The sequence below is a fragment of the Melospiza georgiana genome, chromosome 14 (genome assembly GCF_028018845.1).
Source record: "Melospiza georgiana isolate bMelGeo1 chromosome 14, bMelGeo1.pri, whole genome shotgun sequence".
Taxonomy (NCBI): domain Eukaryota; kingdom Metazoa; phylum Chordata; class Aves; order Passeriformes; family Passerellidae; genus Melospiza; species Melospiza georgiana.
This window is the reverse complement of record NC_080443.1, coordinates 12,241,644-12,269,247: the sequence shown is the minus strand read 5'-3', so window position 1 is coordinate 12,269,247 and position 27,604 is coordinate 12,241,644. Positions and strand designations below refer to the sequence as shown.

Here is a 27,604-nt window from a genome sequence, read left to right as displayed (position 1 = left end):
GTAAAAAACAGGTAATTTTCATCCCTTTTATTTAATGAGAAGGTAGCAGTGTTGTTTTCAGGTAAATACTGTAGTACTGTAGATCATCCAGTTTCATATTCATATCAGGCAACTTTTGAGAGCCCCTCATACCATTCAGAGTAACAGTCACTTATTAACCTTAGAAAAAAATAATTATCCAGGTTGAATTGTGCTCTCTTAAAAATCAGATGCTGAACAAAGTTGATCTGGGTAGATAACTTCTCATCTCTAAATACAGTCTTTCTGCAAGTCAGTAAAGGACCCTTGTCCTTAGACAAAAGAAATATTTTTGCTTCAATAGACTTGAATGGTTTCCTAGGGCTCAATTCTCTGCTAAGGCATTTGGATATCGCTTCCATTCCACAGAAGGGAGTTGCTGGTACATGTGCATGAGCTTAAATTTTTTTTTAACTTTTTCTGCTCATGGGTTACAATTTCAGTACCACTGATTCTATGAAACTAAAATGTTCTGTGATGGCATAGATGCAGTTTTGGTGCCTAAAGAGCAGTGTATCCTTGCCATATCTGCTTTCCAAAGTGCTATGAGAGGGAAACACCCATTTTAATGCTTCTTCCTGAATAAGCAGGACTCCAAAAACATTAACTTTAGAGACTTATTTCTTGCAGTCCCTGCCTCCTTCTTCTAGGCCAGCTTACTTAGAGCAGACACTTTCACTCAAAACCTTTATAAAGTGGAAAAGTGGAAAGAAGACTGAACATGAACAAACATGCTTAATGATGAATTAGCATCTTGCCCCTTTTTGATTTAAAATTAATTGTCCCCTATCAATTAATTTTCCTGGTGGTTTTTGGTGGGGTTTATCTTGTAAGGTCAAACTTTAAATGAACACTAATGAAATGTAATTCAACCATAAAGGGTAAAACAGAAAATGCTACTTTTTGGCCCATTGTTCTACTTTCCTCTGGGGGATAAAATTATTGCTTGTTCAGAGAAATTGCAAGTAAAACTTTATAGATCTCAGGGGATCACATTTACAAACACGCTCATTTTAGGGTTACTGGGAAAAAAAAAATCTCAACCTAAGTCTTCAAGAAACTAGGAGTTTTCAACAGAGGAAATGCTGTTCTTTTTTAAAATCTCCTCCAAAACTGATAAGGCTGTTTACAGAGATACACACAGCCACATGAAGATCCTTTTTTCCACGAACAGAGCTAAGTGTCAAAAGTAAAATGTAGGTTATATGAAAGCACAGGAGTCTTAGAAGTCTTTCCACCTGTCTGATCAATACCAAGAGGTGGAATCACCCTGACTTGCCCCAGAGGTGGTCCACCAGCAGCCCTGTGCTAAGTGAACTGAGAGACCTGCACCCCCCTGGCAGCAGTCGCTCCACAGCATGGATCCTTCACGTTCATTTCAAACCCCAAGTAATTAAAAGTAGACTTATTAGTCTGCTCTCGTGAACAAAGCATTCTCCCTCATGTTTGTCTCTCCCCTGCTCATTACAAATTTTTCTTCCTGTCAGTGACCTGGGGGGTGCTTTGTCAGAAAGGCAGGACATATTCGGAAAGCTGGGGGTAAGGTGGGAGCACAGGAAAGGTCCAGCCTTAGCCCCTTGCTCTGCTCCAAGCTTTGCATCCTCCTGCAGACTCCTGTGGGATCCAAAGACAAATCTTACAGCTGTGCTGGGATGTCTTGTCACTGTACACACTGTACATTTCTTCAATAGGGAATATTTTAGTTTACAGAAATCTACGAAATTAGTGTGAATTGACAGTCCCCAGTAAAATACACAAACTGTTTTACAGAGTTTTGTCCTGATGATTACCCAACACATTAAAAAGGGATCCTTCACTTGTCAAGGCCAGCTTTCAAATGCAGACAATAAATGGCATTATCCCCTATTAATTCAAGTTCAAACTCCACGTGAAGGCCAAGATACCCGCTGCTGGTGCCAGCTTCGACAAATGTGAAGGCGATATCTCATTCTGCTCACTCGGGGAGTGGGGTGGCTGCGTGCCCTGGGCTGTACAGAGGGGATGTCACCGCTCTGCCTCCGGAGTGGCACGGAACAATGGTGTCCCCCCGAGCCCGTGTGAGCGGCAGGGCCACGCTGCATCCGTCTGCTGCCTTAGCAACTGTGCCTGCTTTGCATCCGGCTACCGACACCTCGGCCCGCATGCAAATCTGCCCTGCCCGATCTGCCCGCAGCCCTCAGCGCTGCCATCTTCCCCTTTCTCGTGGGCTGCTCCGCTTGCCGCGTCCCTGCCTGGGGCTTCGTGTCGCCGGAGCCGGAGCGAGCACACGGGAAAGCGCAGCGCTGCCACCGCAGGCACAGGAAGCGGGGACAGCGGCACACACCGGGTACCGGCACCCTGCACACACCCGATACCGACACCCTGCACATCGCCTGGTACCGGCATCCTGCACACACCGGGTACCGGCATCCTGTACACACCGGGTACCGGCACCCTGAACATCGCCCGGTACCGGCACCGGGCGCACACCCGGCTCTCCGGGTACCACTGCGCCTTCCGCTTGTCCGCCAGCCCCACGCCGGGCTGGAACCGGCTGCTGGGAGCCGTGATATCCCTAACTAGGGATAACCAGCCGTGATATCCCTAAATAGTACTCTCACTGCCCGGCCCGGCGGGCTCCCGGGTCCGCTGCCCGCGGCTCACTTGGTGATGCTCGCCCGCACCACCCCGTCCCTCCAGGCGCTCCTGGATCACCCGGCTCCATCCCCGCCGCCGCTCCCCGCGCATCGCTCCCGCCTAGCAAATGGCGGCGGCGGCAGGGGAGGGGAGGGAGCCCGGGCCACGATGGAGGGGAAATTTCCTCCCCGAGGCGGCCCGGCAGCGCCCGCAAGGGAGGGCGGCGGCGGAGGGCTCCCGCTCCGCCCCGCCCCGCTCCCGCCGCCCCCGGGCCCGGCTCCTGTCACGATGAATGCGGGAGGAAGGCTCCCCCTTCCCCTCGCCGCCTCCGGCCCCTCCCCGCGCCCCCGCCGCCGAGCGCGGCCGCCCGGCGGAGCGACCCCCGCCCCCGCGCCCGGTGCTGGCGCGGCGGCCCCGGGGGCGGCGGGATCCGCACCGCCCCGGCGCTCGCTCTGGAATGGGTGGAGTTGAGGAGCGCGGTTTCCTGAGAGGAAGTGACCGCACGGGGCAGGAATGCGCCGCCGGCTCCGCGCCGCGTCCCGCCTGCCTCGCCGCGGTGCCGCGGGGAGCCCTCTCCGCCCCGCCAGCCATGCCGCACTTCACCGTGGTGCCGGTGGAGGACAAGCCCCGCGCCGAGTACGACAGCGTAGAAGGGCTCAGCTGGGTGGACTACCGGGAGCCGGCCGCGGCGCCCGCCCCCGGCGATTCCTACGACACCGTCAGCTCCGACGGTGAGCGGGCACGGCCGGGCGGGGGGCGGCGGTGCCCACGCTCCGGGGCTCGGGGAGCGCGGCTCCCGCCCCGCTGCCGCCGGCTGCGGCCGACACAAAGGCGGGGGCGCTGGCGGTGCCTGCCGGGCTGCTCGGGGCGCCGCGCCCTGGGGAGGAGCCCCCCGGGAGCGCCGGCGGCTCCGCTGTTGCCACGGCCGGGACGCGGAGCCCGGCGCGCCGGGACAGCGCTGCCGCCCGTGCCAGCCCCGGGCCGGGCCGGGCCGTGCCGAGCCGGGGATGCCCTGGTGCGGGGTTCCCCGGAGCCAGCCCGGGGTTCCCTCCGCCCCCCCGGCGCTGGGTGATAGCCCGGGGTGCGGGGGGAGCGGGGCTGGCCCGGGGTATGGCTCTTATCGGTGCTCCCACAGGCTCCCTTCTCCGGAGGTGATAAGAGTGCGTGGAGATAGGCTCAGATGTTTTCAGTGCTCCACTGCGAAAATAAACGGGTGATAGAGAATGCAGTTAAATTAGCCGAATTTAACGGTGTCTGCTTTAGTTGTTTATATCATCCTAAAAAACGCGGCTGCCCTGCAAGGTCTCTCTCCTGCAAACCGGGCCCTTGAATACTACAGCAAGTGCTTTGTGCCTCTGTGGCTCTCTCAACTGCTCCTGCCAGGCAGAGCTGCTGCTCTTTCTTGGGGGTTAATTTATTCCAATTTCAGAAGAAGATCACGTAAGTAGGAGGGGATTTTGGGTGGTGAGAACTACATTCTTTAACTAGGCAGCTGATGGGAGTGCTCAGCCTGTCTTGGTGTTTTGCTGTGACTTTTAGATATAAATCACTTTAAATACAGTGAGTGTTTCTATTGGGAACGTGAAGGACACTTAGATTTGGGCAGCAATATAGTCCTGGTACAAGGTTGTTTTAGCTCTTTGTGCAATCTGTTCCTTTTTTTTTTTTTTTTTTTTTTTTTTTTTTCCTGCCTTGGTTATGTTTAGCTTTCTGTAACCTTTAGGAAGAGGATCTTCCCATGGGTTCATCTGGTGAATCTGACTTACCCTCTGTGAATCATGAGTGACTCTAGGCAACAAAAGACAAAGCAGTAAACACCTGACCTGATCTTCCTTGCCTGTGCAGTCAAACTTCTCCGACTGCAAATGTACCTGAATGTACAGTAATCCCTGAAGGGAGCTGCACACCTCAGGCCTGTGCTTAGGGAAGGCAACAGGGTTATTTTGCTGTGTGATACTAACTGCCATAAGAACAAAGTTCAGTTCTGCCTTGTTAACTTGCTAATTTCTCTGAGAATACGCTTTTCAATCTCCCATGTGTGTGCACTGGGAGTTTCTTTCTTACTTTGTATCATTTTCAAGGAAATTTTAGATTTTGAAGACCAAGTAGCTGACATAGCCCTAATGCCCGTTCTTTCCATGCCTAGTGTGGGTGTTTTAGGGTGATGAAAGGGAGGTGCTTTTCCCAAGCTGTCTGTTACTACAGTTTGAGGCACTAGCCCTAAAGGCTGTGCAGGGCCCTTAATTTGTTTTGTAAAATAGGACTGTTTCACTCAGCCTGCTTACCATGCAGTCCCTGTGTGTATGAAAGTAACAGGTGTTTTTTACCCGTCTCAGCAGGTCGAGGTGGACACCTCCTGGAATGCTTTTTCCAGTAGCTAGCTTTGGCCATGGGTTGGTAAGTGTGGCTTGTGGAAGCTGCTGCCATGGTGGATAAAGGAAGGCCAACTCAAACCACCTCTTATTTAGGTATGAGGCTGCCTGTAGGATGTGTGCAACCAACCCACTTGAGGATTCCCACTCAGCTCCTGTCACACTCCATCAGTCACTGGCAGGCTGTGGCCTCTAACGTGCTGCTGTCCCAGCTGCAGTGCACAGCCATGCTGCTGGAAGTTAGCTGAGTCTCTCTATTTTAAAGCTGATAAATATCTAGCAATTTCTCTACTAATATATGGTAGCTAGTTCTGTTTTTGTTTGAACTCTAACTGCCTTCCATTTTTTAATTTACTTTCACAGTAATTAAATATTGTTTCATATCCTCGGGGTGTGTGTATGAAGAGATGTGTCTTGCCTACCTGTCCTGACAAGCATGTTCTTCCTTAGTAACCTTTTCTGTTTTTCTCTGGGTTTCTTGGTTTGTAGCTCTGTAGAGGGGAATCTGAGCTCAATCTTGTGTTATTCCTTTCGGTTTTGGTGCTGGTTTCTACATCCTGTGCAGTTACCCTGGCCTCTCACACAGGGGATGTTGGTGATGTGACAGCAGAGGTGGCAGCTCCTGTTGAAGGCAGAATATCTCCGAGCTCTTCAGCACTGGCTGGAGCCTGCAGAGCCTTCTGTGGCAGCTGATTACAGCGCTCATGGAGGGGTTTGTTGGTGTTGGGGATGCCCCTGATTGGAGATAAGATAAACTGTGTGACTTGAGTGCAGGGTTCAGGTTGTAGGTGCTGGCCTTACCCAAGTGCCCACAGTTGTTCCTGGCACATGGATGCACACAGAGCAGTGCCTGTGTCCAGCTGTCTGTGCCCTCACATAGCCCCACCACAGGCAGTGTGAGAAACTGGTTGCAGTTGTTCTGGTGAACCTTCTGCTGGGAAGATTTTATTTAGTCAGCTTGCTATTCAGAACCTGGTTCCAGGACTTGTTTGGATTGCTCAGTTTGGTTGGATGGGTTGAGGTGACTCAGTAAGGACATGGCCCTTGCAGAGTGTGGCCATGGCACTGCAGCTGTTTGTAGCTGCTCTGTAACAGTCTGCAGGCTGTGCTGTGCAGTGCTCCTTGCCCAATATCTTAGGCTGTTGCTTATGATTCTGGTGGATTCTTTTTTTGGTTTGATCTTTTTACCGCTGCCTTCATTTGTCATATCTCTGGTTTTGAAGGCTTTTTTTTTTTTTCCTGAATTTTGCTTTTTTTAGGACATCAAGTTTCACATCTGCAGATGTGTAACTGTTCTGCAACAGAATTTCTTGTCAACCATTTCCATAAGAAGGCATTAGTCAGTGTGCAATAATTTAGCCTTGTCAGATAGTTCCAGTGCTTGCTTATGAATAAAATCAGCCTTTTATTTCTAAGTAGGTTCCACTGACTGCCACTGCTTATAATAGACTTTGACATCTTTCATTTAGAAAAAGAAGTACAAAGAATTATCCTGTGATCCTATGATAAACACGTGAGCCCTTCTTTATGGATCGTCAGGGATGAGAAATGTGAATTTGGCATCCCCTCTGTCTTTGAAATAAAGCCAGCATATTAGGTTGGGTACACAGGGCAAAAAGAGGGACAGTGGGGTCTGAATAGTGTTTAAAAAACCAAATACACTTTGCTTTAATAGAAATCTCAGCTCCACAGTCATTGTGCACCCAGTTAACCAAAGTGTGGCAATGTCATGTGTCCTGTGGGAAGTTATTTATCTTCCCTTGACTTTTGTGTGGAAAGGAGACACTAATCAGCTTGGTGTCACTAACTAGCTTTGGTCAGCTGCCACCCTTGGTTTTGCCAAGGAATTGCTCTGCTCTTGTTCCAGTTATCACATGGCTTCCTCCAAGCCCAGAGTTCTCTAACTAGACTTGGGACCTTTGCCTCGAGCTTGCATTCTGTGTCAGTGGGCTCAGTGTTGTTGTGCAGCAGCAGGTTGTGCTGCTCATTTGCAGTGAGCTGCTTTGGAAAATGTGGGTAGAGTTCTGGTGTGATAGCAGTGTGCTTTTGCTTCAAACTTCCTGGTTCACTGCTTTAATCTGTGGTAACTTACTGTAAAGATTCTCAGTATTTTGCAAGACTTTTGCAAGCTCACATGAGATGTGTCTGAAGATACTTTTAATGGGGACACATAAATCATTCAAAAATTCTTCTTCAAAGTGCCTAATTCTTACACGTAGGTGTTTTGGCCAAGTTCAGAGATAAGATAAAATCAGTCATGTAATAAATTAGACAGTAGGGCTAAATAGGACAACAGAAACATGTCTAAATTTCATTTAAGTTATCTTAAGAACTGCTGGCAGCAGTGTGGCTAAATGGCACTGTTTGTTATGGTGGTCATAGTGGAATATTTTTGCATAATCTCTTAGCACAGGCGTCTTCAGCATTTTTTGTGTTGCCTAAAAGCTGCAGAAAGGTCATAGAGGAGGCAGCCTGGGGTGGAGTTGAGGCAGAACCTCTGAATTGTTTCAGAGAAAAGAAAGTAACCTGAGAATAGCAGTACTGATGTCAGTGAACTGTCTTTTCTGGTGGTTTGTTAATTGTTCTCTTACTGAAAATGGAATGGAGACTGCATCTTTTTCAGTGTAGTAGCGTTTTGATGGGAAGAGGTTTTTTTCCCTGTTCTGCTGGTGTCTGTTTTCCTCTCTCTGAAAAGTATGATGTGTAAATTTGGAAATATTAAAGGTGTCCTGTCCGTGCTAAATATGTGAATATTTTTTTCTTTTCAGAAAGAGTACCTGTGGGATCCACAGCAATAATTATGGTTTTCAGTGCAGATCCTGAAAGGGGTCTTAGCAGCAGGGTCATACTTAAGAAGTCCTGGAAGGTTTTTTTGTTGTTAGGGCTTTTTTCCTTTTCTTTCCCTTTTTAGTTCTTTTTTTTTTTTTTTTTCAATTCTTTTGCTTTCTGTTTGAGCAATCAGCAATTAGCCCAGCAATGATTGCAGTGCTAAATTCCACAATGCTTTCCTCAGCAATGCAGGTGCATAGAGAAGTGGACTCTTGCTTCAGATAAGGAAAGATAAGAGTTTGGCATGTGAAAAATGAGAGTGGAAAAGTGCTTTGTGACATAATTAGCTGTTTATAATAGCTGGGTGGGTGAAGGAAGTGGTACATACCTCTTTATACCCTGTAATCAAAGGAATTCTTCTGAGGAGCTCATTTTCCTAGAGCCCGTGGTCGATACCTCTATTTTATTTTATTGGCTTGTAGTGTAGGAAGGTTTAACTTGTTAAAATGCTTGTCCGGGAAAACAAAAAACTTCTTGTTGCTGCACAAACTGCTGCTTTTGCTGAGCATGTCTCCTGCTTCTTCTAATTTGTGCAGTGATTGGGGCTGAGCTGAGAGGCTGCAGCTGTCCCGTACCAAGGGGATGGTGGTGCCAGCTGCTGGTGAACAGGAGACCCGGCTAAATATAGGAAAACATGGGCCTTTTTGTGGGTTCTCTGGTATTCCAGTTATTTGGAAAAGCTCTGGGAGGAATCTCTGTGATATGTCTGAGAGATGTGAAAGCAGCTCCCGTACCCGTGTGTGTGTGTGGGTCTGCATGGTGCAAAAACCTAAGGGAAGATTGTTGAAAAAACCCAAACAAGCCTCTGTTGGTCTTTTGCAGCTGCAGATATTTGGTGTTTTGGAGAACACCTGCATTAGAAGGCTCAGCAGTTGTAGAAAAGAAAAAAAAAATCATGAAAAGTTGTGGCGTTTTTAACTAATTCTCTCTGCCTGTGCTTGCTAAGCTGCCATTCCAAACTTGAGTTGAGTCTAAGTTGAGTTGAGTCTAAGTTTTGGAATATTTTAATAATGCTGAAGTGATATCTCCTATACAATCTCTGAACTTTTCTAAAGAATTTTAAGTACATTTTTGAATGTCTTGTTTGTCTTACAGCTCTCTCTCATGCATCAAATTGATCTGTGTTATTCAGTTTCCCCTTACAAATTTCTTCAGTGTTTCACTTGCTCAAAGAAAATAGTGACATCTGCTTTCTTTTCCCTGCTGCAACAAAATTAAAGTATAAGTCTTTGTGTGCTTTTCAGTGTAAAATTTAATTTTGGCTTTTGCTCTAAAGTTCTGTGTAGAATGAAGATTTAAGGTAGTTTGCAGTCTCATTGACTAGGAAATGTAGCCAAATCTAATAAATTTAGCCTTGTAAATGTAGCCAAACCTAAAAATGTAGCCTAATAAATGCTGTTGGCTGAGGTTGGAACAACCACCTTGAGAAAACTCAGAATTGGTGACCACTGCCTTGTTTTGAAGTGCAGGTGACGGGATGGGGGATACCCAGTGCCACAGGGAGAGCAAAGCTGCATTTGGTGACTTTCCCCTTCCAAGACCAAGTTAAGGATTTACATCTGTTGTTGATTGTGATGCAACAAATAATGTGCACATTGCTTTAAATTACAGAAAAATTGCTCTTAGCACCAATACATGGAGCAAGATTTCTTTGATCAAAAGGTCCACGTCCTCAACTTGTTGATTCAAGGTTGCTCTTTAAATACTTTGTTCTGTGACCTGAATTACAGGGAAGAAAAATGCACCCTTTTAAGACATGGTTTAAAGCCTATTTGAATTACAATTTAGGGGTGTTTCCTTTGTCTTCAGTAACCTCTGAATTGGAAATTTTGCATCTCTTAATTGTACTAAGCTGATTTTTATGCTCAGATAATAAAGTTTCAGGGTGTTTTTTTGTTTGATTTAGTAAAATCTCTTTCTTAATTATTAGTTTTCAATAGGCAACTGTTTAAATGCTGCCAAGTGATCCCTTAGCAATGAGTAGTACTGTTCTTGTTCTTTCAGTTCAGCTGCTTTGGATGATTTCTTTCAGCATACTTGGATTTTGTCATGCATGGAGGACTGAGCATCTTTCACAGTGGCTGCTGTAGCAATTGCCAAGCAAACAATATCTTTGTTTTAAGCAGGCAACATAAAATACATACACAAAAAATTAGTCTTTGCACAGACTCAAATACATGACAGTTAATGTGACTGTGTTTAAATTTAATAGGTCTACACAAAAATACAGCCCTTGGAATGCATGTAAACCTCTGGAATTTGAATATGCCAACATTTTGTATACTGTAACTGTGTATATATATTGTTATTTTGTAACCCGTTTACTGCCTATTTGTTCCCTATAACTTTCATTTTAAACACTATTTCACAACTGTCACTTCTGAACCATAAAAAGAATTCCTGGAGTGAATAAGTAGCATTTTTTTTCCTAGCAGGCTTTTAATAGGGCTTTAGATTTTGTGGTGGGTTCTAGGTATGGCTTGGAAAAGAAAGTTGTTTACTTTCCAGCAGTGTTAAATCATGTCTGAGCAGCAGATGTACAGGTCAGAACAGATCTGGGAATACATTTTCTCAGATTTTTGTTGCTGTTAAAGGCACCAGGTGGAGTTCTTTCTTAATCATCTTTTGATCTTCTTTGTGCTCTGTAGGACAGAGAGATAGAATTTGACGTGCAGAATAAAGTGGTAATTGCCCCCAAAAAGCTTTTACTCAATTAGCTGATGGATGAATGGGGTGGTTTGGCAACTTGGCACTTATGCTTTGCTGACTGGATGCAGCTTTAGACTTATTGGAAATATAAATGAAATGGCATTTTGCTGAGCAGAAGATGAGAGGCCAGTGCCAGGCAGGGCTGGGCAAAGGGAGAGGGAGGAGGTTCTGCTGGGGGTGCAGAAAGGGTGATCATCATCCCACCTGTGTGTGATGGTCACAGTGCTGCTCCAGGAAGCTCCTCTGGGTAAGGCATGGTATTTCCACAGGTATTCACATCTTGGGCTTGCCTCATGTCTCCTGGGTTTTTGGCCCACAGGTCCATCCTCTTGAATGCAGAATGCTTAATTAGCTCCTTTCTCTCCCCCCAAGTGACCTGCACTGTCCTAGAAGCCCAGCTGTGTCATTGATTGGCACGTGGCCTGTCCTGTCATGAGGATGCCATCCATCGATTGCTTTAGAAGGAGAATCAAAGCTGTGAGCTGCTGCTGGGGGCTGCCTTGCAGGGATTGTGTAACCACATCCTGGCAGAGCTCTGTGTAGGGCAGAGGCACTCTGTGCTGTGCAGAGGTTCAAGGTAATTATGCCTCAACAAGGCTACACGGGATTTTTTCCCTGCAGTCTAACTACCAGCCTTCAGTTTCATCTCCTATCAGTAGCCAGCAATTTCTTCTGTTTATCTGAGAGATTAGGAACATCATTCAGTCCTGCATTTACCCTCTTATCATGAAGCAGACCATACAACCTTCTGACTTTCACTTCCATGTCAAAGGGAAAAAAGGATTTTTATGGTGTGCCATTAGAAGCTGCTCATTTGCTGAGTTAAGAAGGGCAAATTTGTTGAGACTTGCTCTTGCATACTTTACATTGCTGATTGCTGCAGTTAAACACAAGTTTTTATGCCCTGCAGTATAATTGTTTTCCATAAAATTATCTATAGCAATGCTACTTTGTTTTATGACCCTGTCTCTGTTTGCAAGCTGAGTAGCCCTGAGCTTAGTTACTGTGTGCAAAGTCCAGCTCTGGTCAGATCTGAGTCAGGACTGGGAGTAATTCTAGAGGATGGCAGAGCTGCTGCTGCCTCTGATGGAGGACAGCACATTACTGTTCCTCTTCTGCCTTCCCTTTGCATTCAGGAGCTTTGTCTTGCTCATCCTCTCCCAAATAGTACAAATGATCTTACTTTTTCTACTACTTGCTGTAGTGTATGTATTTGTATCTAGAGCTGACACAAAGGTACAAGTTCATTAATTATCTTGCAGATCTGATTTTAGCATCTACTGCTCCTGTATCTTTTGGACTTTGTTCTGCTAAGGTTTTACCTGTCCAGCCTGTGATTTCACAATGTGAAGTGTTTGGCAGTAGTGCCACTTGGCCACTCCCATCCCCTCAACAGCATCCCTTCCTTTCTTTGATTCCTGTTTGTGTTCTGCACCCTGAGCTGGGGTATGGCTGCTTTGAGAGCATCACAAGCCAACCCTTGCTTCAGCTCCTGTGTGGAACTTTTACCTTGTCCTCTTTGTCTAGGCCAGCACACACCACTCTAAACTCTTGATGTGTTTCTGAGTTCCAGGAAATCTGGTGACAGTGTCAGGGGTTAATTTCTGACATGTGGTGGCCACTCATGAGAGGAGGTATAGCTGAGTCGTGTTTGGTAAATCCCAATTCTGTGTAACCAGACAGTGGGATGATTATCTGCCTTGTGCTATGATGCCTTTTAGCACACATGCAAGGAGCTTTAAAGCTGTGACTCAAGGCAACACAGAGACAATTATTTAATTGCAGTATTTTGCCTTTGCCCTTTTAAGATGCTGTATTGTGGACTATTTAGTAGAAGCTCATATTTAGCTGGAGCAAACTCACCATTATACATCTTGGAGTGTTTTCTGACTTAGATTGTGTGCAGCTACCTAATTCCTGACTGGTGAAGCAGAAAAGTGATCTAATGTTGCTGATTGCTCCTTGAAGAGTTTCTCCAAGCTATTCTGTTTTACCCACTGTGCTCTGATGCTCTTGCAAACACATGAACTTTCTGTAAAATGATGGTAAAAGCCACTGTGGCTTCTCCAGATATCTGACATCTGTGCTGTGCTGCACTGTGGGAAATGTGTGGTGCTGTTTTGTGAGACTTGTGGGCTCTTTGTAAATGTGTGTCAAAATATTTGTATTTAAGAAGAACAGTGGTTTTCTCTTTATCATGTGCAGTGTCAGAGCTCCCTCCACCCTCTGAGATGTTCAGTGGGAAGGAGTGACTCCCTTTTCTTGGAGAAGTATCATGCTGATTTGTAATTTCTTGTAAGTATTATGACCAGAGTTACAGTGTGTTTTGGCTGTTTGTAGCACTTCACACTGAAAAGTCATCCTTGGATTTGCTTAACTTTTTTTTTCTTTTTTTTTTTTTCCCTCCTTGAAACACCCTCCCCCTTTCCTTTTTCCTTGGCTTAAAAAAAAACCAAACTCTCATGAACTTTGTTTCCACATGGAACACAGTACTTCTCAAATGTAAGAAATATCTGATGTTCAGCACTTTCTGCATGAGTTAACTGACTGAAAAACAATGACATTCAGGGTTTCACAATCAGCTTGGAAGTGGTTACCAATGTCTTTCTGCTGTCTTCCAGGAATGGATGATAGTAGATAGATAGATGTCTATAAATGTACATTGTGTAATATGCAATACACAGAATGTACGTACATTGAAATGTTCAAAGTAATTAAATCTCCTTTCTTCTGTCATTTTCTGTATCTCTGGAGCATATTTAGCATTCTGGCTCTTACCTTGTTTCTTTATACTTGTTCCCTGTAGGAAGTTTTGTGAGCTGGTGGCAATACTGGCTTTTAGGGGTCACTGTTCCCATCTGCTTTCTCTCACTCCAAGGTTTGTGCCTGTACAATTGTTTCTTTGCCCTGTGTTCAGCTGGAGGAGGGAATAGGTACATCCAAAATAGTGCTGTGTGGTTTTTTGGGCTTTTTTTTTTTGTTGTTCTCTCTTTTGTGCTGTGAAACCCTGGTCAGCTGAACATGTATGGAGCTGAAAAGAATTTTCTGTATTTGATCTCAGAAAGAAAGAATACTGCATGGAATCTGCATACTGGTCTCGTAGATGTGTGTTGCAGTCTTTCAGAGAAAGTGAGAACACTTTGTAGCAAGACAAGAGGCTTTTCCTGAGGCAGGGGAAATACCAGAATGCTGCTCCCTGTATTTAGATAGGTGTGCTGTATCTGAGGTGTCCTCATGCATGTGAGGGGATGGAGTTTCGGGGAGGATAATCGTGAGAAATGGTTCTGGAGCTGTTCCACATGAAAGAACCTCTGAAGTGGATTACAGTGAAATAAAGGTTGTTTTTATAGTGGGATTTTTGTTCCATCTGGCAGTGACAGGTTATATTATGAAAACTCCCAAGTGATGTGGGTTCCTAAATCCAATTTCTCAAAAGTGCCTTGGCATCTTTATTGACACAGGTATTCCTGGTGACTGCCCCTACCCCATCATGTAGCTAAATCTTAGTGAGGTGTGTGCTGGTGTGCAGAGGGTCTGAATGGGAATGGGCAGAATGGTTGGGGCTCTGGTAATTATGAAGTGGTGAGAATCTCTAAGTTAGTATTTCTTGTGTATCTTATATAAACCTTCCATTTCATCCTGCTGTTTCTATTTTTTTTTTTTTTTTTTGTGATCTCACATGTGGTTCATCCATTAATGGGTCATCCTATTCTAATGTATTGAAGATGGAAAGAAACAGATCACTGTTTTCACTTGAAAGCTGAAATGCCTGCAGGGCTAACGTCACAGAGCTACACTTTTCATGGCACTAGCAGGTTTAAAACCCTCTCTGGTTCCACACTCAGCCAGCAGCAGATTTGTGCCACACTTTTCTGAGTAAGTGTGCAAACAACTGCAATGTGCCTCTTAAATGTGGCTGGGCTTGGATTTCACAAGCAGCATTTTCTCTAAGATCCTGATATTTGTGTATTTTCTCCATGTTGAAAGGATTATAATGCCAGGATTATATCAGTGTCAGCTTAACTTTCTGTAAGGACCTCTTGCCTCTTGGAAGAGATCAGTCCAATTCAGCATTGCAGCCAGCACTTTGGCAGAGCAGGTAGAAACAGTTCTTTTGGAAATACAATATTATTAAAGTTGTCCAATCCTCAAGACTTCACAGGGGAGTAATTTACTAAAGAATGTGCTAAGAGCTGGAAGAAGAATAATGGTAAACCAAGTTACTGAAAATGTCAAAGAACTGTTGCTAAAGGGTAAGTATTTTATGCTGATATTAGCACTTACAAAGAATTATAAGTGTTCTGAAACTATCAGTGTATTAACTGAAAAATAGTAATAATGCTTTCTGAAACACAGGGTTATTAAATTGCTAAATCCTTTGAGTTGTGTAGGGTCAGACAACTTGATGGGAAAGGCTGTTCTCTAATCTAGTTTTGAAGAATACAGTAGAAGTCTTCACAGGTGTTTATCCGGGGATAAATCCAAGATCTGTGCTTAATTGTGTACTTAATTTTGTACTCTGCTCCAGCCTATCTATTGCATAGGATGTTGTCTGGGAAGGTTTTGGCTGTTCCTTTCAAGCAGAGCACAAGCAAGTGCCATCTTTTGAACTCTGAACTGGTTCAGAGGAATGACTGTAATATCAATAATACAGCTTTTTATTTTAGTTTTTGGGTACAGTTTGCTTTGTTTGTGTCACTTTCATAGGTGCCATCACTGTTGCTGATGATAAATGTGAACTGCAGTGTAGTATGTAATAAGTCTTAAGAATCACTGCTTTACTAGTTGGGTAAAATCCAGTAAACTCAAAACTATATTGACAGTGTCAATTAACAGTAAAGTAAATAATGTTATTACATAGCATAATAATGTTATAATAGTGAATGAAAAACATATACTGTTAACTTGAACATGGATGTCAATAGTTTGGTGTTTAAGTTGCAGTTTCTGATGGAAATGTGTGTCTGGAGCAGGCATGTGAGTGTTCAGTGTTGCCAGTGAAACTGATTTTTTGAGCCTGTATTTCAAGTACAGAAGATCTCAAAGCTCTCCAGGGAAAGATCTGTCCTTTTATTCTGCTGTGCTTTCCTCTCATCAGCCTCATTGTTGCGTGGGTTCTTATCTAGAGTGACTTTGGCCTTTATTTTGATAAAATACTGGGTCAGCTGGGATTTTACAGCTCGTGCTTTCCTCCACCTTCAGTGGAAATGACCTGGTAGTCCAAGGTTTTGTGTGAACTGACATTAACAGATTTCAATTCATTATTTTGTTAGCAATGCCTAGTTTGTAGTTTGAATGAGTTTTGTTTAACTAGATGCAATAGTGGTTATTTCCTGTTTCTCCTATTTCTGGTGTAAATACAATAATCCTATTTAAACCCCCCCCCACCTCAAAACAAGAACTTAACGGACTTTTCAAAACATTTTGAGAAATGTTTTTTTCTGAGCTTGGAATGTCATTTTGCTACTTTTGTCTTTTTCTTGCTGCTAAATAAAGGAATTATTGTTTTCAGTCTTTAAAAATATGAAAGTTAAATCACAACTTTCTGTTTTTCATGAAAAAAGGTGCTTTGGGTAGTACTGACTACTTTGTAGCTAAAGGGAAAATAAGTATTCCTTTTATCAGATCCTGTAATGTCAGCAGCCTGTTCTACTGCCATAAATGAGTTTGTAACCAGAATTTTCATTTTAGAAATTCTTTGTGTTTCTGGCTAGTTGTGTGTTGTCCATGGAGAAACAAGTATTTCTAATAGGCTTTTTATTATTGCTTAAAGTTATCTTTATTTGGGACTGCTGCTGATGTTGGGTTAAGATTTTTGCTAAATTGCTGAAAGCAATTTAAGAAAAGAAGCAATGTCTGATTTCTCTTAATGAAATGTCAAGGCAGTGATATCTGCAAAAGCATAATTGTGCATTGAATTATTTGGTATAATCTCAGGAATGAACCAAGAAAAATATTCCATAGCAGTTCTGAGAATGAAGGAGTTTTGTTTGGTTGCAGCCACATGTGAGGAACCACATGAATAGGAGTAGACTTGGAATGTATTTGAAATCAAATTGTTGTCTGCATGTTTCTTAGGTTATATCCTAGAATGAGTCTCTTGGTTTACTTTGCAGCACCCCTGAGTGCTTGGCTGCTGGGGATTGGAGATACCAGGGTTCTTGGACACCTTGGTGAGGATTTTCTGTTTCTCAGCAATTCCCAGACCTGCAGGTCTTGAGTGATGAGCAGAGCGCTCTGAACTTCACACAGCCTTTGGGAGGAACAGTGTGAGCATGATCCTCACTGACATCTGGGAAATGGTGTCTCAGGAGCTGTTAAAAACAAACCAAACCCCCAAAGTGTGATAAAAATGGACATCGGCAGCTTTTTATATTAAAACTTTATCCATAAGGCTGTGAACAAATGCCCTCTAAGTAATCTGACTAATAAAACCTGATTATGCAATAATTTCTGTTTGGAGCAATCCCATTGTTTCTCCATTTTTTTTCCCAGTAGAATACCTACCTTGGGTGTATTCATTTGCTTCTAGGTCTTGTGAGAACAATTAAGTGTAGCAAACCTATTTTGATTTTGTGGTCAAAAATCAAAGTAAATTGTGCCTTAATTGCCACTTGTGTAGAAATTTGCAGAACATACTGACACATGAACATCTGAGAAAACACAAATCAGAACTGAACTAACTTGCTTTCCAGAGTGGGATACATTTTGCCTGTCTTACAATATCTGTAAATCAGGGTTTTATTTAGGTTAGGCTCTCTTTAGTGGTAATTTGCAGCATGTCAGTGTGCATACACAGAGAGGCACTCCAGGGGTCAGCTAATTGAGCCTCTCCTTCTGAGTGAGGAGTGAGCCTGTGTGATTAGTTGGCTTTAACAGCCTGCTGTTAGATTGCTCACATTAAGGGAAACCTGCAGCAACTACTTGGGTATCAGCTCTGATTTTAATCTTAGATTCCACTGTTACTGTTAGATGAAATATTGTAAGTATGAATATTTTTTGTTCTAATTAAGAAAAAAAAAAAGTCAGATCAAGTGGTGTTCCCTGTGCATGAAAATGGCTCAGTTTGTGCCCTTAACTATCACAGGTTTTGTGGCCAGTAATATTTGTGAAATAGTGTCTGAATAACTGCAAAATGTGGTGTTAGCTGCTAGACAGGCTATTTCATCACAGTGTTTGTTGCTGTGGTGGACACAAAGGAGCCTGTACATGTATAGTACAATTACAAGTGAGATACTAACTCTACACTGCTCCAGAAATTAAATTACATTGAGGGCAGGAGTGTTGGGCTGGTTTTCTAGGAAATACCTGCTGTTTGTTGGTTATAAGGGGGTAAATAAACCAACTTGTTTCTTGGTCAAGCTGAGCATTTCAGTTCCAGCTCTGACCTGAACTCTGATTCTCACTGAAATTATCGGAAGAAATTTAGTCCCTCGCTTAGGATTTGGTACTTGAGGCAGGGAGGGTTGTGGCAGCCCTGCATGCCACCCTCACCTGTCCCAGCAGTGTCTGGAGCTCTGTGCAGCTCTCCTGCCTCTGGGCTGTGTTGGGGGCTCTGTTCCTCCTGAGCTGCTGGGAGCAGGCTGTGTGTGCCTCTGCCTGCTGCCATCAGCTCAGCTCTGATGTGCCTGGAGAAGCAAAGTGGCAGAAGTTTCTTATCAAAGTTCAACCCTCTTCAGAATTTGCTTTTTCTTTAATGTTTTAACCTTGCTGTAGCTTGACTGGCATTGCTGTGTTCACTTTGTTGTCTGTGTGGGTCAGGCTCTGTCCTTCTGTGCCTTCAGCACGTCTTAACTTGCCAGGTAGATGAAGTTTCCATGAGTAGGTGAGCATCTCTGGGTTAGTCATGTCCTGATGGAACAATCTGTAGTTTTTTAAAGATTTACTAATTTCTGCTTCTTTATCTAAATGTGATGAGGTAGGGGAGTGGTGGTTTTTGTAAGGGAGTTTGGAAACTGGCAGTAGAGGAAGAAAAACCTTGACAGGTCAAGTCATGCAACTGCTCTTGCTACTTTCTCAATGATTATTTTAGTCTGGCAGAGCAGTCCTTATCATTGTGAAGCTTCCTGGTCTTTTCTTTATAATATTGTGTAAAGTATGTATCACTGTGCCTAATTGTTCAGTTTTCATTTGTCCTCACTAATCTTTTAGTTACTTTCATGTATGTCTTTTGTTTGTCATTCTCTCTAAATTCTGGATTTCATCCCTCGGTTACTTAAGAAAACACAATGGCTTGCACAAAAGGCTTGCATTCAGCATGCTAAGGCAGTGAAACTGTGTCTGGCCTAATCCTCTTCCAGAAGGAAAGCAGTAGCATGAATAGTGTCCTCCATGTTCTTAATACTTTTGAATTTTTTTTTAGTAAAGACAACATTAACCTTTTGGAGGAGAACAAAGTAAAACCAGTCAGTAGAATATCTGCTACAGTTTAGTCACAGTGTTTTTGCTTGGCTGTGGCTCAGAAGTTTGTACATCCATTTATTGCTTTTATTCTGTTTCCTGAGCGTGTGTGTTTGTGTGTGGGAGCGTGCACACTTGAGGGTTTTAGGTTTTGTTCCATGGATCATCGCTGATGTTTTAAGGAACTCAAGTTGATAGTGGAACCCTGGAAAAAGTTAAAGATAGAATCTAAAATGTTAGGCTTTGTGCTTTCCCAGATCAACTGCACCTGCGTAAGCAGTATGATAAATTATATAATTGTTAGATGTGATGATTGTTTAGTAATTAAATGTAATTATTATATAACCATAAGAAGAATAGTGAGAAACTATGTTGGAAATTCAGAGAGGGGCTAAATTTATGTATACAATAGAACAATATAAGTTTAATAATTAACATGAAAGTTATGTAATGATAGAGTATAAAACATGATCATTTCAGATGTATGGTCGGAGTCAGATTTGGGTTGAATATACCCCGATTCCCAGAGCTCTTAATAAAAAGCACTGCATATAATCCCCCGTGATTACGTGTTTTTGAATGCTAACAAAGTGATCCACAGGATGAGGAGCTTGTTCTCTAGACCTGTGCCCATATCTGAGTAGGGGAGTAGAATGTTCAGGGAACTCTGCTGGAGATGTTTAGATAACTGTATAGTTGATGTGGTATTTGCAAATAGAATTATCTGGTTTGGAAGAGAACTGGTAGGATTCAGAAATAAAGTGCCTTAATTATTGAAAGATAATGAAGACCGAGAAGCAATGAAACAAGTGAAGAGGAAACATTAACCTACTTGGAATACAGCTTGAATACCTCAAAATTTGAGATTAATTAGGGACTAAGGCAAATAAATTATTCTCTGTTGCAGAATATTTAGCTCTCACTTTGAGCAATGTCCCTTGCAAATCAATCTTGCATGATGAAAAAACTAACACCATAGCTACTGGCCAGGACCAAAGGCTTGATAACTAAGGATGTGGAGCACTGTGCCCATGTCACAGGATGGTGCTTGCCCAGGAGACTTGGTGCCTCAGGATGTGAAGTGTCCCCGGGTGCAGCTGGGGCAGGAATTCCCCAGGGTGGCTTTCCGAGGCCACATCCGCTCCCTCCCCAAGCTGATGGAGATAACGCGCCCGTCCCGTGCAAGTAAGTCTCTCTGAAGCTGCTGCTCTTGCTCACTGGCACAGGGAATGAAATTCATAGTATATTTCCAGTCACAAGTAAGTCTCTCTGAAGCTGCTGCTCTTGCTCACTGGCTCAGGGAATGAAATTAATAGTATATTTCCAGTCACAAGTAAGTCTCTCTGAAGCTGCTGCTCTTGCTCACTGGCTCAGGGAATGAAATTCATAGTATATTTCCAGTCACAAGTAAGTCTCTCTGAAGCTGCTGCTCTTGCTCACTGGCACAGGGAATGAAATTCATAGTATATTTCCAGTCGCAAGTACGTCTCTCTGAAGCTGCTGCTCTTGCTCACTGGCACAGGGAATGTACTGGAGAAAGCTTTTTCTGCACTGTGCTGCAGTCCCTGGTGTGTTTTGTCAAAGTACAGTTGTGATTGCTGTTGAGGAAATGGTCGTTTGCTGGAGGTTTTACTCCTGAAATGGAAGCACAATGTGAGAAGAGAGAAAGTGAGAGGAATGCTTTGATTTAGAACATGTTTGTAAAGAAGGGATTGCATTGAACATGCAGCTGTGGGTGAAGGTGATTTTTGGCTGTCATTTAATTAGCTGTATTGAAGTTATCAATGTAGTAGTCTTGGATTAGCACACATCTCTGCAGCTCCAGTTCTGCTTATTCCGTCCTTGTGGAACTAGAATTTCACTGTAAAGAACTTGCATATAAACTTACACTACTTCACTTCTGTGAAAAGTGTACAGTGTTTGAGAGGGACTTTAAGGTGGCACTTCAGTAGATCAGCAGGAAAGTTCACTTTTATTTTTGCATTGTCTGCAGTAATTCATAGGTATGTTATTTCAGGACAATGGAGCTGGTGCCGTGAATGTGGTAAAAAGCCTGTAGTACATCTCTATCTGAACCATCTGGAAGAAAATGTGCCCTGGCAATTGCAAAATCAATACTGTATTTCCAGTCACTAGTTCTACTGAATTTTCTATTCAGTTTAAGCTTCCTGTGTGCAGGATGGTGTATAAAGCCAGCATGCCAAGGGGTCACATTTGGAAGGACAGTCTAATGGGAAGGGTCTGAGTGATAATTGAGTGTATAAATGGAGAATGAGAGAGAAGATAGAAGCTCTTTATATATATATATATAGAGAGAGGTCTTCTGAACAGATCAATTGTGAAAAGTACACTGGTAGTAAAATGAAGATGCATCTAAAAAACAATAATCAAGTTGAAGATGCATTGTAAGTCACTGGTCTTTGTCAGGCTCAAGGAGTGGTATGAAGTAATCTTTCTTAACTAAGGAGAGGTTATGTGGATTATGGTAACAAGGGCATTGAGAAAGAGCAAAATAATTATAATCTTGTTTGAAAAACTTTGAGATTGAATGTATGAATGTACCTTGGCAACAGCAGGATTTTGTACATAGAATGGTTGAGAGTTTCTCTGAGTGTTATAAGTAAAAGAACACCCATTATGCTGACTTGAGACAGTGATAAGGTAGGGTTCCCAATGGAAGGAGGAAAACTAAGGCAGCAAAGAATTGCTTTAAAAATCACTCAGTGATAAAAAAAACCAGGCTGATATTTCAAACATTGTCACCTGAACCAGTATATAGGATTTCCTATATAATATAGGACTATAATACAGGAATTGAGGAAACAAGCCAAAGTTGCCATGACCTTGCTGTGTTTAATAAGTATAATGGAGAAGATACTGCAGAGACCAGAGGCTTGAAGAATCAAGCAGACAGCAGTATTTCTGTTGATGTCATAATTTGCACCATCATTTCTGTCAATTTAATGAGTAAAAGGTGTATGGCAGATAACTCCATTTCCTCAGCAAAAATTGTAAATGTACTTTAACCACAACAGGATGGGGGGACTGCAGCACACTGCAGCAAAATTGATCTGGTATGTTCCACTATAGGTATAACAAATACAGCAAGCAAGCAGTTTTTGCAGAGTTTAACCTTTGCTTAAGTTGATAACTGTTTGATTTTGATGCTGTGTTGTTAAGCTTACTGATGTTTTTGTAGTAATATAAAAAATTCTACAATTTTCTACAAAGTGAGCATCTCTTATGTGTAGGTGGGGTCAGCAAATAAGCTGAGCCCCCTTGTGAAGGCAGCAGCTCATGAACATTTTTGAGGTCAGTTGTCAGAGCTGTGAGAAGGGCACTGGGCACATAAGCACAATAGGATGCTCTTTTAATATATTTTTGGTCAGCTAAGTATTTACTTACAGAAGCTTTAAAATCCCTCTGTTCTTTGTGAATATTGTTTTTCCAACAGTTCTGTTCAAAGCACCTGTCAGCAATTTCCAGAAAATTCTACTGCTTTCCATGCATGCCTTCCCCTCAGTAAGAATAGGACTGAGTGTTCTCATAATTTCTTGGCTTAAAACAATAACTTTTGTAACAGTGTGGTTTGTGCTGATCACTATGTGTAGGGGAGGAATCTCCTCTTTGCTGTTAGGTTAATTTTGTAAGTTGATTCAAATTTCAAAATGCAGAGAGATTTTCACTTGAATTGTATTACAATAATTTAGTGTAGCCTTGTTGAATTGATTACTGTAATCATTTAAAGGATGCACCCAAAAATCCAGATATTTAGTCTCTCACTTTTGGTGTATTCAACGTAGAGTATTTTAACTTGTAGTGTTTTCATTTGAGAAAATAATGTCTTTTTCTTTCATTTTTAATTTCTGTAGTGGTTACATCTGTTGTAAATAGAAAAAGGTATTCCTTGGATTAATCCTTTCTTAAGGAGATGCTCTTGGAAATAATTCATTTGTATTGGCTGGGAGAGCAGGGAGTGAAGAGGTACAGACAAAAGAGAAGTATTTTTGTTTGCTGAGCAGAGGGTAATGGGAGACATAGGTCCAAGAACTCATTTTGAAGATGGAAATCAATTTAATTTTTTTCCCCCTCACAGGTTGTTTTAAACTGTAGTGCCCTTGGTTGGGTTTTTTTTTGCTTTTTTTTTTTTTTTTTTTTACTACTTGCTACAGAAAACTCTACTCATCTTCCATGTTATTTTCTTTTTAAAGCATTGTTCATTGCATATGAAAATGCTCTGATTCTAGTGTATATTATATCAGGTTTTAGTACAGGAGTATAAGAGGAGCCTGAAGAATGCACAGCTTAAATGTTCAGAACACAGTGAGGGTGTTGAATGTCTGGGGATTAGTGGGCACAGTGCATAACCAACAGCATTTAAGAACTAAAAAGTTGCTTTGGGAGCTGTTTTGTATTATCATTACAGAATCTGCCTTTGAAGTGTTCAGTTTTACTAAATGCATCTGACTGGGTTGGGCACACAGCTCAGAGGCTGCTGTTACCATTAGCAGCCATTTCTAATGCACAGGAGCTGTCCCAGTGCTTGCCACTGTTCTGTATAAAAACAGTTACAGAGGTGAGCACACACCAGGCACATATAGCACTGCAGCTGTGACCCCACTTGTAAATTTTACTTTGAGGTGTCTTTTTATTCCATTTTAATGAAACAGAGGAGTAGAAATAGAAAAAAATCTACCTTGAGAGTAACACCTTTGATATTGTTAACATTGTATGACTTGAGGTACTAAAAAGAAACAAATTCAATTAAACAAATGAGTTTTTCCCTACGGATTCTTCAAGGTTACAGCATCATTCTCTGCTTATCAAAACCTGCTTTTTTTTTCTTCACAGGTCATGGCAACCATAAAGAAAACAGTCCTTTCCTGAACAGTTCAGAAGCTGGCAAGGGAGGCGATTACTATGACAGAAATCTGGCGTTGTTTGAGGTAATTTCTACCTGGTTTTTGTACTTCTATATGTGATTTGTGATCTTCCATGATGGGAGGGATTGAGCACCTCTTTCTCCCCCACCTGCCTTTTTGTGGTGTCTATCTGTTGTCGGGGCACCAGCAGGCAGGGAGGTCCTGTGTGGTGACAGAGCTCAGGTGTGGGGACAGCTGGATCTGTGAGGCAGAGCCAAAACTCTGTTTAACTGTAAATATCTGGAATTAAGGAGGGGCAGGGTCTCCTGCTGGAGGCCTTTTCCATAAGCACAGGACCACACCAGGTGTGCAGGCTCTCCTGTGGCACTAAGTGAAAGGAGGATCCACCAGGATCCCACAGGCCATGCTGCTCTCGTGAGCATCTTGTCTCAGCCCCTTCTGGAAGGAATTGTGATCAGATTTTTAAACATGTCAACTGCAGGTCAGATCACAGGAAGGAGTAAGAAAAGGGGTGCTTGGCTCATGTCATCCCTTTAGAGGTGACCCCATTTGGGGTCCATTTCTGCATCATGTACAAAGCACATCATGCTACTGATGCCACCAGAAGCTGTTCAAGGTGATACCCAAAGATATGATAAAGCTGCAGACAGTGAAATCTTTCTCAATTGGTTTTTATTTCCTGTGTAGAAAGTTGTTTCTCTTTTCTTTACCATGCAATTCCTTATTGTGCTATCAGACATGCAAGACTTTAAAATTAAAGAGAAAAGGAAAGGGGATGATTTTGTTCTGGGACTTTTTCCTCCCCCCTGCCCCAAACCAGAAACAAAATTGGATGGGATGAGTATAAAGGTGGGAGGCCCTCCATACATGTGTCTCTTGGGAATTTTGTCTAGATCCACAGGAATTAGATAATATAGTTTTGAAAATGTAATAAAATCATCAGAGTGCATACTTGTCTACAATAAGCAGAGTTTAATCACTAAATCTCTGATTTGTTTGGCAGCTTGACCTTTTTAAAAGTATATCTGTTGATGTGAGTTGACATTAGAGGTACGTGCAAGCTACACATTCATTTTCTCTAAGGCTCACACTTCTTCATTGCTGCAATTATGCTTTTCAGCACCTGAGGAGAATGAGTCACATGGTGCAGACATTTTGGCCTTTTCCTTTCAGAAAATTAAAACCTCTCACCAGTGGCTGAGGCACAGTGAAATGCTCTGTCATTTCCTGGATGATTTTTCTGGTGTGTTCCCTGGTAGCCTCAGGCATGCCCAGGAAGGTGTGATCCCAGCCACTCTTCAGAAGTGCTGTGAACTGCAGAAGCTGACTTGTTGTCTTCTTCCACAGGAGGAGCTCGATATACGACCAAAAGTGTCATCTCTGCTTGGCAAGTTGGTCAACTACACAAATCTTACTCAAGGTGTCAAGGAACATGAAGAAGCAGAAAGTACTGATGGATCGAAGAAGAAAGTATCAAAAGTAAGTAGAGATTCACTCCATGGCCAAAAGTGATGATTGAGATGATTCTCTGTGGGATTTTTGGGGAACTGGCCTCCCTTGTGCTTGTTCTTAACCTCTCTCAGGAGCCATGACAATGCTGCAAAGAAATGACACAGAAGCTGTAGGGATACAGCTGTAACAGAGAGCTGGGGCAGATGCGGTGGGTAAAACTGCACTGCGGTGCAATTCCCTGTGCTTGGTGTGCCTTTAGATAAGAAGGCTTTCAGTGGGCCACTAATGAAAACTCAACCACCCCCCAGCTTTTTCCTGGTGCTGTTCTGGCTGCCCAGTGGTATCTGACACATCTCTGCAAGGCAATGACACAGGGTTTGCAGGAGACAGCACCTGTCTGGAGCAGAGGGTGGAGCTCAGATTGGACACCCTGGGGCAGCTCAGGAGTCATTCTGGTGTCAGGCACTTAGGCAGCTGAATTCTGCCCCAAACCATTGCATTTGGATGGTTGGCCCTGGAATGGCTGCAGCAGGTGAGGTTGGGTTGTTGGTAGCTGATTTCTATCAGCAGGGCAGTGTTCAACTGCTCCTCTCCCCTCTGGCGGAGCTGCAGGTGCTTTGGTTATTGCTGCACCTGCAAGTGGTGTGCTTGCATTTTATGGCTTGCAGGCCTGTCAGTTTGTTTACAAGTCTTGTCAAAAGAAAGGTTTCCAGAAAAGCTAAGATAGCACTTGAATTCTGCAGGTTTTCTGGCACTGCCCTACAAAGCTTGAGTGGTTTCAGAAAGAGATGGCAGTGATAGTGTTGCAAACCAATGGTGCTCTCAAGGAGTGAGCATTTACCCCATGCTGAATGCCCTTACTCACACTCCAGTTCCTTACTCTGCAGTTTTACACTGGGGATAACAAAATTGTTTTGTCAACGTGGAGCTTAAAATTCAATTTTATTTGAGGCCACATCCACTGAAAGTGTTGCAATATTGTGGTTAATTTTACATCATGACAGGACTGATCTAAGGTCGCTTGGGTGAAGTAGCTGCATTCTGGTCCTATAAGCTGACATTAAAAAAAGCAATTTAAACATTTTAATTATGATTTTCTTTTGTGTGGTACTTGCTATTACACTAATGGCTGAGTCTTGTCCAAAGTTTTTACCTTCACAGTACTAATGAGGAATGTCAGCTGCATCTCTGTTTTAGCATGCTTTTGGTGGGAATAATGTCAGGCATCAGCTGCTAATATGGTATTATTACATAATCTAAAATAATTTTCATCCTCTTGGTATCTGAAGCAGATTGATTATTTCCCTGACAAAAGTAGAATGGTGGAGGACACAATAGACACAGTTGTTGAAATTTTGAGGAAGTTGTGATCACTTTTGCTCTTTATTTGCTTTTTAATTGCCTGACCAGAATACCAGGGTAAGCTGCAGAGCAATCTGGAATCTAGTCCCTTGCTTCCCTGATGGAAAAAGGATTGGGAGAATTTGGCAACGGGACTGCAGTATACAGTTGGTTAAAGCAAATGTATGTAAAACTTCACAGGGTAAAAATGGGGCAAATACCAGAAAACTGAGAACTTGTTTTCAGTCCCTGGTAGAGTACCATGCATGGTATGGTGTTAATATTTCTGCATTTGGGTATGATTCATGCTTGCATGTTTTCAAGCTGTTTACTGCCATTAAAAAGGACTATTATCTTTATTAAAGCTTTGCTTCTATGGCAAAATGGAGTTCAGGTTTAATAACTGTGTTTTCCTGAATTATGCTTTCCCATGTCCCAGAAACGTGTGTTCACAGACTTCTCAGATGTTTTTGTGGGATGGGCTTGGTGACCTTTCCAAAAGTGACAGTAACAAGCTGTATTAATATCTCAGTGTTTTCTGTGTAAACACTGCAGTTTCCTTAGGCAAACCTTTGTCTGCATGTCTGTCTCTGGGATAAATTACATCAGCTGCAATATCATAACTGCAGCTTGAATTTCTTCTCCCTCTCTTGCCATGAGCAATATAAAATTTTAACCATCATGCAGAATATAAGACGACCGAAAACCTTGGCCAATAATTATAATCATTAAACACAGGAAATTTAAAAGCAGTAACTGGACAACGGTATGGATTGAAGGTATTCAGAAACAGTGCAAACAGGATTCTTCTACATCTTTTTAGTCATCTTTGAAGTATAAATCACTGTGCTGCTGTTACCTTGTCCTTCCCATTTGAGCATGAGAAGTCAGGCAGTCCATTCCAGCCCCAGCAGGTCTGTTTTAGGTGATAAACCCCTGTTAACCCCCCCCTTGGTGGGTGCTGCACTGGGTGTGCCCAGCTGG

General features: G+C 42.9%; 1 protein-coding gene across 2 annotated transcripts in view; it reads left to right on the top strand.

The window, feature by feature from the left end:
* Nucleotides 1-3,132: 3,132 nt before the first annotated feature.
* The window catches only part of SLC12A4 (solute carrier family 12 member 4), a 47,824-nt gene continuing 23,352 nt past the window's right edge, over nucleotides 3,133-27,604 (top strand). For both annotated transcript variants that reach the window (XM_058034051.1, XM_058034050.1), the window contains exons 1-3: nucleotides 3,133-3,365; nucleotides 23,796-23,890; nucleotides 25,175-25,306. In XM_058034051.1, the coding sequence (XP_057890034.1) occupies nucleotides 3,224-3,365; nucleotides 23,796-23,890; nucleotides 25,175-25,306 (369 nt within the window). In that variant the 5' untranslated portion in view covers nucleotides 3,133-3,223. The remainder of the gene's footprint in view (nucleotides 3,366-23,795; nucleotides 23,891-25,174; nucleotides 25,307-27,604) is intronic.